This window comes from Glossina fuscipes, unplaced genomic scaffold, assembly GCF_014805625.2.
Source record: "Glossina fuscipes isolate IAEA_lab_2018 unplaced genomic scaffold, Yale_Gfus_2 90, whole genome shotgun sequence".
Taxonomy (NCBI): domain Eukaryota; kingdom Metazoa; phylum Arthropoda; class Insecta; order Diptera; family Glossinidae; genus Glossina; species Glossina fuscipes.
The window spans coordinates 1,497,587-1,511,372 of NW_023998444.1; the positions used below are offsets into that span (position 1 = coordinate 1,497,587).

Genomic DNA, 13,786 nt, shown 5'->3' on the forward strand with positions numbered 1-13,786 from the left:
TGAAGCTGAACTTGACTAACTAATTACTCACTAAAGAAGCTTATTGCTGGTTTCAAAAATCATCCGTGATCTGTGATGTCATTCCACTATAGTCATCGTTGACTGAATGCATTACTAGTTCAAGTCAATGTTAATTAAATTATTCACTGAAATAACTAATCGATTAACTAAGTACACCTTGAAGAAGCTTATTGCTGGCAGACTTGCAGAAATCATTCTTGAACTGTGATGTCATTGCACTGTAGTCATTGCTGATAGAATTCGTGGAGTCGATGCTAAGCGAAATCAATATTCACTGAAGCTAAACTTGACTAACTAATTATTCACTAAAGAAGCTTATTGCTGGTGGACTTGAAGAAATTATTCTTGATCTGGGATGTCATTCCTAACTAATGAAGTCGTTGCTAATTTTCTGGCAGTTACCTAATGTATTGACCTTTCAGTTCTCAAATGTTTAAACACGCGTTAAGCTTAGAGTATTCAACGAGTATTTTATCATTTTAACGTAGTGTCACTCCATTCATCAAGTCGTACGATTATATTATTCATGACGTCACGTTTAATTTATTTTATTATTTAAATGTGTTAAATTTTCATTTGCATTTGATTGAATATTGGTTTTAATTGGTTTTTCTACCGTAAACATTGGTTTTAATTTCGTTCTATATCATATAAATAATTGTAATAAAAATTTGCAAAAACAATAGTTTCCCTGTACATACGAGTTATATTGATTTCTAATCAAACGGTCACCCGCAAAACTTTCCATTGGGAAACTTTTATGTAAATTTGCTTTTGTGTACGTAAAAAAAAAAAAAGAATTGAAAATTAAAAAAAAAAGAAAATTAAAGTTTTAAAATATTCAAATTTTTTTTTTTTTTTTTTATTTTTCCAAACTTTGTATTTATTTTTTTTTTAATATAAAAATTTAAAAAAAAAATTATTTAAAAATCTTTCCAAGGTATTAAGCAGAAATACATATATTCACGAAACGAACATTTGCTGTTGTTGTTGAAAATGTTGTGTTTATTTCTTCTTCTACTTCTTTCTAATACTCTTTCTACTACTTATTGCCGTTGTACTACTACTACTACTACTATTACTAACATAACTACTACTAATCCATAACATATATCTATATATATATATATATATATATATATATATATAAATGAGAAAATCTTTTTACACATGTATATATATATATATATAACATTTTTTATATATAAATCTAATCTAAACTGAATATATTGCAAACATACTTAAAATCAATTTGAAAATTTGTTTTTTTAGTAAATGAAAAAATTACTAACACAAACAAATGAGCAAAAAGCAAAAAGTATAAAAACAAAAACAAATATAACGTATAAAATGAATGGAACCCAAAAAAGAAATGAATTTTGTATGTGCTTTCAGCTACACTACATGAGTTGGAGCCGCTGGTTAGCGATGCTGATGATAGAAAGCCCATTGAAAAGTATGCAAACAAATTGTTGTTGATTGTTACACTTTTTTCTTGTTTCATTTTTTTTTATTTTGTGTCTTTTTTTTTAATCTTTTGTCAAATATTCTTTTTTTTTCCCTAGTTTTAGTTTTTTGTTTACATGTATTTACCATACGTATGTATGTATGTATGTATGTACGTATGTACGTACAAAAAGTATATCAGGTGGTAGGCAAACAAGCAAACAAACAAACAAACAAACAAATGAATAAGTGAATGATGCAGACACTAAGCTAAAGAGGTTCGAATTGAGCAAATTAAAGAACTATCATTCGAGCGCCTTTAACCGGATTCAGATATCAGTTCGGGTAATTTGCGAGGAAATAACATTGTTTCACTTCATCGAATCCCGTAAATAAATGTAAACCTAAAGAAAATTTATAATTAGTGGAAACTAAGTAGTAGAGTTAAGTTACTCGGGGTCCAGGTGCATAATTCATAGACGCTCATTCGTGAGTAACACTATAATTAGCTTTTGAGGAGAGTAGACGTTTGAAATAGTTTCTGCTTGATCCATGGCGCATTTGTAGCCTAAAGCTTAGAAGCCCACTTAAGAGCATTTTGTTCAGCGCTCGTACTATTCTATCGCTAAGAGAGGTACAGGAGTTTTATTTAAATTTGTAGCGCTCTTCGTACGGTTGTGCTTTCTTTAAGAGAGTTAGGCTTTTATTTAAGGTCGTAGCGCTCTTCGTACAATTATCGCTGAACCAACTGTGCAGTTGTACCCAACAGCACTAATTCAGAATACCTCACTTAAGAGCATTCATTACATTAGGTTTATTTAAGTAAGTACCGCTCTTCATACTGTTTTCTCAGGTCTAACTGCGGACTTCTACCCTACAGTTATTTTACCGCTCGAATTGTCTCTTCCCTGAGACACGTTATTTAAACTTTTAGTGCTCTTCATGCATACGACTTTCGTTTTTCTGAGAGAGTTGCAGTTTTATTTATGTTCATAGCGCTCTTTATATAGCTATCGCTGAACTAATTCCGCATTTGCGACTTATAGTAGTAGATCAAAAAAAGTCAAGATTTATTATAGCGATCCAGTCGTCTCTTCTGTGAGAGATGTAGCATATTGCGTAAGTTTGTAGTGTTCTTGATATAGTTTCCTCTTGACTAAGTGTGCACTGTTACCATAAAGCATTAGTTCATAATTCCTTACATACAAGCATTTATTGTAGCACTTCTACTGTTCATTGTCTAAGGCAGGTAAAGTTTTTCTTAATTGCGTACCGCTTTTCAACTTCTCTCCGCTTAACTAACTAATCACTTCTGGCGCAAAACTTTAGCTCAGAATATCTCGTTTCGAAACATTAATTATTCTTGCTACAATCGTCCCTTCAATGAAATGGATGTTTGCAACACACTTGATGTAGTTCCCCCTTGACCAGGTACGCACCTTGCGATTGCAGCACTGCTTCATGATAACTCAATTAGCAGGATTTCTTAAAGCCTTTCGATGGTCCCTTCTTTAAGAGACGTTGGAGCTTATATAAGTTGTCTCTACCTCTTGTGTGATTGTGTCAAATAAGTCCAGCTTAAGCCACTGAATTGTAGCGAATAACACCGATATACTTAGAAACTCTTATGGTAGTTTTCCGATTGTCTCCGCATTGCGTAAGTTCGGTTCGCTTTTAAAATCATTTTTCCGGGTAACCATCTTTACCGATAGCTTAATTTTTCTATCGCGATTTCCTCTGTCAAACTAATTTAATACTCCCCTCCTATGACATGCCTTCCTATAAAATGAAAAAAGTCGAAAATAGTTTCAAAATATATTCAATTAATAAGGAAACATGTAGCGAGAGTAGGAAAAGTAGAACTTTTGCCCGTAGCTTAAAAAAAAGTTTAAAATAAAATTCTTTTTTTTTAAATTATTTCCAAATTTCTATTTCTATTAAGAATGCACTCGCAAATATTTGCTTTTAGCAAATAAGCAAAACATTGCTATAAACAAAAATTTTAAAAAGAGAATTGAAAAAAATTTCTTAAAGAGCTTCCATTAATTCTAACAATGCTCTCGAGCCTGATATGCTACTTTTGTGAACTGTTGAGAATGTTCCTTTTTTCGTTTATTATATTTTATTATTATCTTTATATCCACCACCACGTGATCAAGATATACTACGTTTATCATATCGTTTAGCCTATGTAGCGGGAAATACTAAAGACTTGAGGGTTTTAGATTGTTGTTAAGACAATCAATGCGTATATAAGCAATAACAAGCATTGGAGGAGAGAATTTTTTGCATGTATATGTTTTTTGTATTGTTCCATACCAGACTGTCCATGGGTACTTGCACTCTATTACAATGTTAACGCAACAATACAAATCTGCTTTCTTAGGATCCAAAGGGAGGATTTTAGTACCTTCAAGATGTTTTCTAGATGTTTTTAGTTCATAAACGTTTTCTCTAAGACTTCGAAAACCTTTTGCCATCTTCTTCTACGTCATCCTTAGCGGCTGTCATTTACAACGAGAGTTTAGTGCTTCTGCTGCGAATTCCGGCTCGAAAAATGAAAGAAAATCTAAAAAAAAAAGATTTCGGAAAAGTGATCTCTCACTTCATTCTATAGGGGCCAAAAGTTGCCACCGTTCATTATGAAGAGGTGAAATAAGAAAGAAGACGGCATCGCGCTTGCTCGTAACCACAGCTAAAAATTGAAAGGCAAGATAAGGCATTCACACTCTCTCTCACTAACAAACGCACAAACATAAAGAAAAATGTAGAGAGGCAACCGCACGATTTCTTTTATGTTATCTCGAAAACTGTAAGATGAAAAATCACTCTTCTTCTCGCACAAAATGAAGAAAAGGAAGCGTGACTTAGTTTTCCTCGTAGCAGATGTTTTCAAACAATAGGTAGTATATATTTTCCAGCGATCTTATCCACCCAAAAAAAAAAAGAAAGAAGAAAAATTAGTTTACTGCGGTAAAACGAATTTGAACCCGACTTAGAAGAAAATCGAAACCATACATCGGTAGAGTATTACTATGAAAGCTCAATGCCTTACGGAATATTCTTCGCGTCATTTCACTCATAATATCAGTCCGTACCTTTAGTTGAGGTGGTGGGTATATATAATTCGTCGAATGACGAATGATTGTAGTTTTTTCTAACTTGTTTGACTTGATGTATTCATTTTCATTGTATAAATATCCCATTGTAGCGAGTAATCACATTAGAGTAATTTTCAAGCACAACTTTTTTTTTAATGCATTCACTTTGCATCTATTCCTGCATATATGTATGAAAAATTATAATAATAAAATTTTCCGTTCCTTTTTTTATAAACAAAAAAAAAAAAAAAAAAAAAAAAAAACGAAAAAAACAACAACAATCATATTTTTTTTTCTTTTTTCTTAAATTTTCTTTTTTATTTTTTTCTTTACAAAAATGTTTTTTCTTTTCTTTTTTGTATTTCTTTTAAATCTGCGACAAAACTTAAAACCATAACTTGAATGGTTTCATTGTTATCCTTGAAAATCCTGCGAATTATAAATGGATGCTGCGCTGCTTGTGTGCATTTGCCTACAAACAAATATAATGATGCTTTAACTAAATCAAAACAAACAAACAAACTGAACAAAACTTAAAAAAAAAAAAATAAAAAAAAACATTATGCTTTTCTATCTTCCCTTTCCCCCTTCCTTCCCTCTCTTGCTCTACTGTCGTCGTCTTAATCATTTCAAAACACACCCATATAAACTGAATATAAAATATTAAAAAAAAAAAAAAATCGCATAAAATCTCTGATGACAATCTCACAAAAACTGGCTTCCTGCACTGGCTTTTAATGCAAAAAAAAAAAAAAAAAAATTTAATAAAATTAAAAAAAAAAATATTAACATTTAAAAAAACAAAAAACACTTGCACTTACACGTAGACAAGTGACTATAGTGGAAAGAAAGGTTACGGCCAGACCTTTTTCACAGCTTATAGAGCAGGAACGGCCCCATCATTTTATAACTAAAAAGGAGAACTATGGCTTTGAAAAAGTCACCGAAGTGGACAATAAACAATTGTTGCAAGAACAACAGCAACAACAACAACAAGAACAACAACCATTAGCACCTCAACAGCCAGCTGCCGGTGATGGTGAACTAATCATGAACGGCTCATCGCCACCACATTCGAAACCGAACTTGGACTTGTGGCTTAAAGAGGTAGTAGAGTTACGTAAAAAGGCCGGCGAATACAAGGTAATATAAGATATATAAATTTTTTTATTCTTAAAGCAAACCAAAGAACCCTTCACCCCTTCGGCCATTTAGTCAAGGTCAAGACAAAGAATTTTTTTTTAAGTTACATGAACGTTGCTTTCACCACGACCTGAGTGAATTTTTGATCACCAAGCTAATATTTTCTATTTGTATTGGACCGCTCAGGGATGTCCCCTATACGTCCTTTATACGATGTTGATCAGGAAGAGATGCAGGTAGAGAGGACTGCAAAAAGGGGGATAGTGCCTACGCACGTATGACTTAAGAGAGGAAATGTTAGGCACGGTTAGAAAGGCAATTGCTGAAATGTTTTGGTTTAAGAGGTGACGAGGCGCGTTACTGTATCGCACGATATGCACGCAATTCCAGAACAAGTAAGTGGAAAAGCCGACAAAGCCTTACGGTTCTGATAAAGGACTTAATTGGTGGCCATATCCTTTTTATCTCTGTAGAACACTTGCACTAGGTATACTTAGACATAAGGACAATGCGAACATGCGAAATATCTTGCATTGCAGGCGACCTATTTCCTTCTTGAGTGGGCCCAGGCTACCGAGTGGGCATCGCAACCGAGCCTAGCTTAGAGGGGCACACGCATAGATTCCGAAACAGTCCCACAAACAAAATAGCAGGGTTGCCATATAGCTGACTAAATAAGAGTTGTGACTATTAACTCGGTATTCGCGAGTTCACGTCTCAAAACGGCTTGACCAGGGATGGTCGTAGTTATAGTGAATGCTTCGTCGGTAAAAGCGCAATGCGTAGCTATTGACCACACTTTTATTAGACTTCAGCCATCCTTATCTCTTTCTCCCGTTCTATTTTTTTTCATGGCCATCATAATGTTTCAGATCGAAACGGGCCTAGCCCTGACTTTAATGGGATCTGGCTGTGAGAAACACCCGGTTAATCGAACGTCATCGAAGCGCTTCAAAAAAACAAAAACTCTTAAAAATATACCTTGGATGTAATATTGCCAGATCTCGTTCTGCTCTCAAGCACCATCAGTTCAGTATCTTCAGTTGTTCAGTTAGATGTTGAAGAAATTTCGTTCGCTAAGAATATACGTGCAGTCAAATGTAGAGCGTTTTTGTGAAAAATCAGTTTCTTATCAGTTTACAAGTCTTGAGCGTCTTTGGTGAAGGGCTACATTATCCGAGAGATAACTTAAAAATTATCTTTTTAAATTTTTATTCCAATATCTTTGTAAATATATAGTGCCGCGGTTGGGGTATAGAAATTGATCCGGACTTATATAAGAAACAAAAAGATTTATGGGATCAAGTATCCAAAAACAGTTCTCTATCCGCTTTGTCATTAGCTTCGGCTATGCATAGGTAAGTGTAATAATAAAAATTCAAATTCAAAACGTTTAACCGATAGGTCTTATGCATTCCTTTCGTCAGGCCTATCACTAAAGAGGAGAAAGAACAAGAAAATAATAAGAAGACCGCTCCGTTAACCATAAAACCTCAAAAAGCGCGTGTTCCTGGTCAGGCTTTCTTTTTGGATAATAAGGATGAAATGCATGCACTGCCAGCACGTTTCCATCATGTACGTCATCATTTGGAACGCACTACTGGACCCGGTATTATTAATTAACTATAATTACAATATTTAGACTTTCAAGCATTCATCAACATCGTTTCTTCAAAAAGATGTAGAAGAGGGTGCCTTGTTGCCGTCACCTACACGTGAAAAATTAATGCCAGCAATAACTAAACGTGAATCGGAATCTCAACGCGGTAGCCCCAAAAAGACAGCAGCTTCACGACACGGTTCACCCCAGAAGGGCAGTCCTCAAAAGGGTAGCCCAAAAAAGATAATTAAAAGTGAGTACATTTTTTTTCCTTATATAAACACTTTTTCCTTCCCCACACACCTTCGTTTGTTTATACGTTCTTTTAGAGAACAACACTTTTTAACTCTTTTTTTTTAACTTTAAATTCTAAAGCACAAAAAGAAAATAAAACAAAGGAAAAATGTCTGGAAGAAGCTTAGGGAAAGGGTGGGAACAATCCGGGGGTATACATATATATATGTATATACGTAAATTATACATATACATGGTGGAGGTACCCACTACACTAATTAGCTGATAAATATTAAAAATTTTATTTTTCAATTCAAATGCAATTTAAGTTTAAATAGTTTTTTATTTCGCTATTATTTGCTAAAACGAAAGATTTTTTGGTTGATTTTGACAAAAAAACAAAAAAAAAAAAAAAAAAGAAAACGAAACAACGAAACCAGGATCTCTCTGACGAGTTTGCTGCTTGTGCTTGTTCTATGCATTTTGTTCCGTTTGATTTTTGCAAGTTCTTCAGTTTATTTATCGAGCAAAAAAAAAGAATCAAAAAAAAAAAACAGAAACAGAAACAGAAACAGAAACACAATACCGCACTTATCTTAAACACGCTCTCATTGACTATCTTTATCTCTCTCTCGCTCGCTCTCTCTCTCTCTCTCTCTCTCTCTCTCTCCCTCTATCTCGCTCTCTACTGCCTGAGAAGAAAGTCATAACACTCTCTTTCCGCCCTAACACAAACCTTTTATTTAGTTGTTTTAAAAAAAAAAAAAAAGCGAAAATTTCTTTAATCTTCTTTACGTCTTAGAAAAGTATCGAACAATATGTTATAAACTGTTTCATTTTGCAGAAGACATTCGGGAGGTTTCTATCAAAAAATTGCATTAAAATGAAAGGAAAAGAATTGCAAAAAAAAAAGAAAAACATTTTTTTTTAATTATCTGTACATTTGGAATCATTAGATACGAGATTTTACTTATACTACTCTTTCTACAGTGATTCACATCCATATGTTTACATGAAAGCGAGAAGCTTGGCCGAGCAGCCTGTATCAAGCAATAAAGGAGATATCCTTAAAAACCGTCAAAAGGTTTTTCTAATTAAGAAGAAAATCAAAAGATGACAGTCTCGCTTTTCTTATTCTTCGTCTTCTTTCCTTTTGTTTTCTTTAAAGGCATTTCTACGACCTGCAAAAAGTAGGGTTTATTGAGATTATATCGATGAATGTAACATCAAGAAACACTTCCGTTTCATTCATCTTTTATTATATCCATGGATTCAGGATGGATTTTGTCTTTCTGTCTACTCATCTGTCTGCTTCTTGCCCGTGGGGTTTTGAGTTCAACCTATAGATTACAATTTTTGGTATGATTAGGTTAGGTTCGTTAATCTAACCTGTTTCGGGTGCAAGTACAAATGCAATTGGAAATGGATGGGTAACACTGTCTTCACGACCATATATATATATGACGTCGACGATTAATTAAAAAAATGCTAACTTGCAAAGTTTATTAATCAAAATATTCACCATCGCAGTCTATGGTCGATAAAAATTACGTAGCTTCTAGCGAAATAGTGATCGACCTATTTTCCTGCATCTGCCAAATTTATGAATCGTTGATCTGCTAAATATGACAGTTTGTTTGTCCATCCGTCTGTTCGTCCGATGTCTGCCCATGTACACAGAAGTAGAAATTTCGACATTTTTTAAGAAAGTTTACTGCAGTGATCTATTGAAAATGGATGAGATCCGATCGACTTCACAACTACTACACATATAAGGCCTTATATACATATATGTACCCGTGGGTCCATTTTTTGGACTCCTCCATCCATATATATATAGATAAGGCACGGTCCTAGCCAATGATTTACCGCCCTGATGACCTAAAAATTTACTACACTAAGCTGGGACCACGTAAGAATATATATTGGAGCCCTCTCCCTATCTAATAAAACGTATATCTTTATATGGCGAAAAACGTATATAATTTTCGATATTTTACAACGAAAATTGTTCTATAAAGAATAACTGTACCAAACTTGGAACCCACTCGTCCAATTTTTGGACTCCCCCATCCAGAGACATAAAAATTTTCATGGCGAATATGCCTCTGAATGCAATTAAGCTCTAATGTTTAGTAAGTTTTGGATAAGAAAATTCATTTTATTAAATTTCAATCACGTCTGCTTACATCATGGGTTTCTAGATCCCATGAAAAATATTCCTTGACATAGTTATGGTTTTTGGCAATTTCACCGTAAAAATTAATGAAAAAAACCTTTAGACCAAATGCTGGTATAAGGTATGTGATGGACGACCTTGCCGGACAAAAAAGTCTTTAATTGTTTTATAGAATCTTGTGCTTAACTTCGCAGACACAGGAAAAGTAAATCCTTTAAAACTATGTTTGACGTCTAAGGCGAAAGCCTTTCGTTTATATTTTCTAATCACTTTGCCTAGTGCGGAAAGCTCTTGAAAAACATGTTAGCTTTAAGTACTGCCTTGTCTGGAGGTTACATCTGTTGTTGCGGTCAGCAATTAGCAGAAAACTGATTTATCACAATATACGTAAACATCTGGCACAGTAAGACTTTTCACTCACTTTTCGATGTAAATACCTTTTCAATAATGAAAGTGGTTTTCCTTGGTTTTGTTACTTGGTATTAAAGCTAATGTAAATCAAGCTTAGCGGCAAGCAATCTGTTACATTTACGCAATTTACAAAACGACATGAAAGCCATAGCAGCAAAAGACAACTGGTTTGCTATGCTTACGCAAAACAGTTTATTATAAAATTTGATTCCTGACGTACATGATAATTTGAGGTTATGTTACGTATATGTATACATTTATACATTTTGCTTGTAAAGCAAAGGCGATTGATTGCCTTTTGATGTAAGTTTGTTTAAGAATTTCACATTCGTGAAATAACTGATAATCTCGTGTCAAATGGGACGACATGTGTAAAGGACGTTGCATTTCCAAACTTACTCATGCAAGAATTTCTTAGTGGTTGGTTGATTGCCATGATGAAGAAGTCGAAACTTTTTTTTTTATTTTTTTTTGTAATTTATTTTCACTATAAATTTACGATTTATACGTGGAGTTTGTAGGCATCGATCTTAACATAAATGTTAATTAGGCCACGAAATTGAAACAAACTCAAAATCCTCTTATCAACGAACTTAAGCGCTAGATAACGAGCGCATGGCTCGCTGAATTCCTAATTAGAGATAATTTGTAAAAATTTTCAAAGGAGTTTGCGATTGTGTTTTTAATAAATCATGACAAAGTTTGGCTAATCAGCAATGCATCTGAAAAATTATTATTATTGAAATTTCCAGGTAAATAATGCTGTCTTACTTATATATATATATGATATTCCCTCTGTTCGAAAATATGGTTTACATATTGGTTTTTCTTTTTGTTTGGATATATGATATGCATTTACAATTTCAATTAATTTTAGTAGTGGAAATATTGGAAAAATCCCCAATTCGAGTAAAGATAATAAGAGGATGAGAGGAGCTAGAGGAAGTTGGGTAAAAAATGCTAAATACTTTAAAAAATGAGTTAAATATACCATTAAGCTGCTTGAAATTAAAGTAAAGCAGCGTGGATAGAGTTGGGCTAAATAAAAGCCGATAGGTTGCCTAGGAATAAAAGCTGGTCTTTTTAAGAATGAAGCTTTCCTATTTCAGAAGTGTTCAGAAGCTTTCCCTAGCCTGGTCTCTCCAAAAAGAGTCTCGACTCGGCTAGGCATGGATCAGGCAGGGAGAAGATGATAGGCTAAACGTGGACTAGGTAAGGAAGAACGGGGTACTGGGGGGATAGTTTCCTTTAATATAAAGCTAACTAGTTTCTTTAACACGAAATTTTTGTTTAAAAAAAAGTCACCTGCCTCAGCTAAAATGGAACTAGGCGTCGGAGAAACGAATTGTCGGACTTCTTATTTAACCCGTTAATGTAAATGACGTCTATAGACATCCATTGCGTGTGCGTGTAGATGCACACAACGCTGATAACCGTTCATTACTGTTAGTATTATAGAACAAAAAAAAAGAAGTGTGTTTTTGGAAGCAGTCACTGATTTTAAAATGAGCGACCCAATGAGAACTCATCTCCTTACAATGGTTCAACGAACCTGTAAAAAATGTTTAATTTCCCAAAGTGTGGCTGCAGGATAAAGTCTCTGTACGTCTTCTTTCTGAATCACTTTCCCAATCGATTCAAGCGTGTATGTCTTTCTGTCCGCCATTCAACTGGCTTATTTTAGCTATTGAAAATGCTTCGGATTGGATCGCGTCTTTTTTCTGAACCACTTTTTGAATCGATCCAAGCGTGTCTGTCTTTCTGTCCGCCATTCAACTGATTTATTTTGACTATTAATAATGCTTCGGATTGAATCACCTTTTCCACGACTTGGGCCGTGGTCCAATATACTTGAATTACTGACTATGCAATATATGACAATGTAACGATTTTAACCATATGCGCCAATATGTGAGTCAGTACTAAAATAAAAACTTTTTTGTCTAGTACTTCTAGTGTAAAGCTAGGATCCATATAATAATTGTGGATCATAGATCTAATGTGTATAGAAATCTGAAATGTAAACAATATTTTTGGACAAACTTGGCCACTTTTTCTTCATTTATCGCTTTCATTATAATGTTTGTAAGCAAAAAGAAATGAAAATATTTCCATTCTTTGTAATATATTGTAAGCCGTATTTTTGAACAGCGTTTCTAGCTTGGGAAGGAGATTACTTTCTCCGCAAAATGACAAAGCAAAGTTAAGTGAATTTGTTAATTTTTTTGTTTTCTTTAAAGTTGCAATAAGCTAAAGTTTTATGTGATTCTAAACTATTTTGTATGTAACGTTAGATTTTAGCCTTTGTTATTTCATCTCTTACTGTGTGGCTAGAGTTTCTAAAACAAAGTCATATTGTTGTGCTGTGTGTGGTTCTTGATAATATGTTTTTATTTTGAATCCTATCCCTAACACGAATACACGAAACGTAGATCCCTGTCCCATGTTTCACTTTAAAAACTCTTTAACCAAAAAAAAAAAATTTCTTTAAAAAAAAAGAAATAACAACATTTTATTCATTAAATTCATTTAAATTAACATAAAAATTCAAATTTCTCCTAACATTCGATTCTCAATATCTCATGCGTATTGTGAAAACATTTTAAAAATTAAAAAAAAAAAAAATTGTTTGCTAAAGCACGCTCACAATCGGTTGGTCCTGAACATGAGTCTCCTAAACGGCAAATACGCTCAGCCAGTACCGCACCAACTGCCAGATATGTAACTACAACGGCTGGAAAGAAGACACCTACAACTGCTGCCGCTGAGCGTAAAGCACGTCCATGTAAGTAGAACGTAGTGACAAATGAAAAAAAAAATTAACAACAACAAATTATTGTCGTTTAGTTCATCAAGAAAAACAAAAAAAACAAAAAAAAAAAAAATTTCTATTGTCTTTCTATGGCGACCAGCATCTAGTTACATGTTTATAGTTCAGTTCAGTTCTCTCGGAATTGTGTTATATTTTCTTCATCTTAACTTACTTTTCTTTAATATGTGTGTTCAGATGCCGATACTGCTCATATAAATAAAAAAAAATATATTTTGTAGCAATCATTTCACTTTAAACAGATAATTTTCTTTTCTCTTTAGATATTATTTTCTACTGTTGTAAAGTCTTTTGTACATTAGTTTCGGTATAAATTTATATAGAAAAAATTAATTATTGGTGTGATGGTGTTGGGTTGTAATTAAAAAAAAAAAAAAAAAAAAATAATAATAATAATAATAAATAATAATAATAAATAATAATACAAAAATAAAAAAGTAATTCTCTAGTTAAAGCATGACAATCTAGTTAAAATTTAATTAATTGAAATTTATTTTATGAAAATTAATAAACAGAATTAAATTAACTTTTTTTTTTTCTTTTTTAATTATAACTTTGAAAGCATGGTCGTCCAACTTTCTCATTCTCAATATCTCGCCATTCAAAGATAAAGCTTTGCTTGAGTCCATAGCAATATTTTTATGCTTTTAATTGGCTCAAAATTTTATATAAAGTCCTTATGTCGGTCAACTCTTCTTTCTCTCATGGCGAGAAAAGTTAGATTAGAAAGCTGAAATTTTGCATTTGCGATAGTCGATTAAAAATCAGATTTAAAAGTGGACTTGGTACAGTCATAAGCGCAGGTAAATCAGCTGAACATC

The 13,786-nt window shown here is 33.3% G+C and overlaps 1 protein-coding gene across 19 annotated transcripts in view; it reads left to right on the top strand.

Annotated features, from left to right (window-relative positions):
- The window catches only part of LOC119638516 (bromodomain-containing protein DDB_G0280777), a 101,972-nt gene that overhangs the window by 79,995 nt on the left and 8,191 nt on the right, over positions 1–13,786 (top strand). For 10 of the 19 annotated variants that reach the window (XM_038035334.1, XM_038035335.1, XM_038035340.1 and 7 more), the window contains 6 exons: positions 1,417–1,477; positions 5,396–5,711; positions 6,951–7,069; positions 7,139–7,286; positions 7,354–7,564; positions 12,774–12,920. In XM_038035334.1, coding sequence (XP_037891262.1) covers positions 1,417–1,477; positions 5,396–5,711; positions 6,951–7,069; positions 7,139–7,286; positions 7,354–7,564; positions 12,774–12,920 — 1,002 coding nt within the window. Of the gene's footprint in view, positions 1–1,416; positions 1,478–5,395; positions 5,712–6,950; positions 7,070–7,138; positions 7,321–7,353; positions 7,565–12,773; positions 12,921–13,786 lie in introns of all 19 variants that reach the window. The other 9 variants (XM_038035337.1, XM_038035352.1, XM_038035349.1 and 6 more) reach the window with 4 other exon arrangements.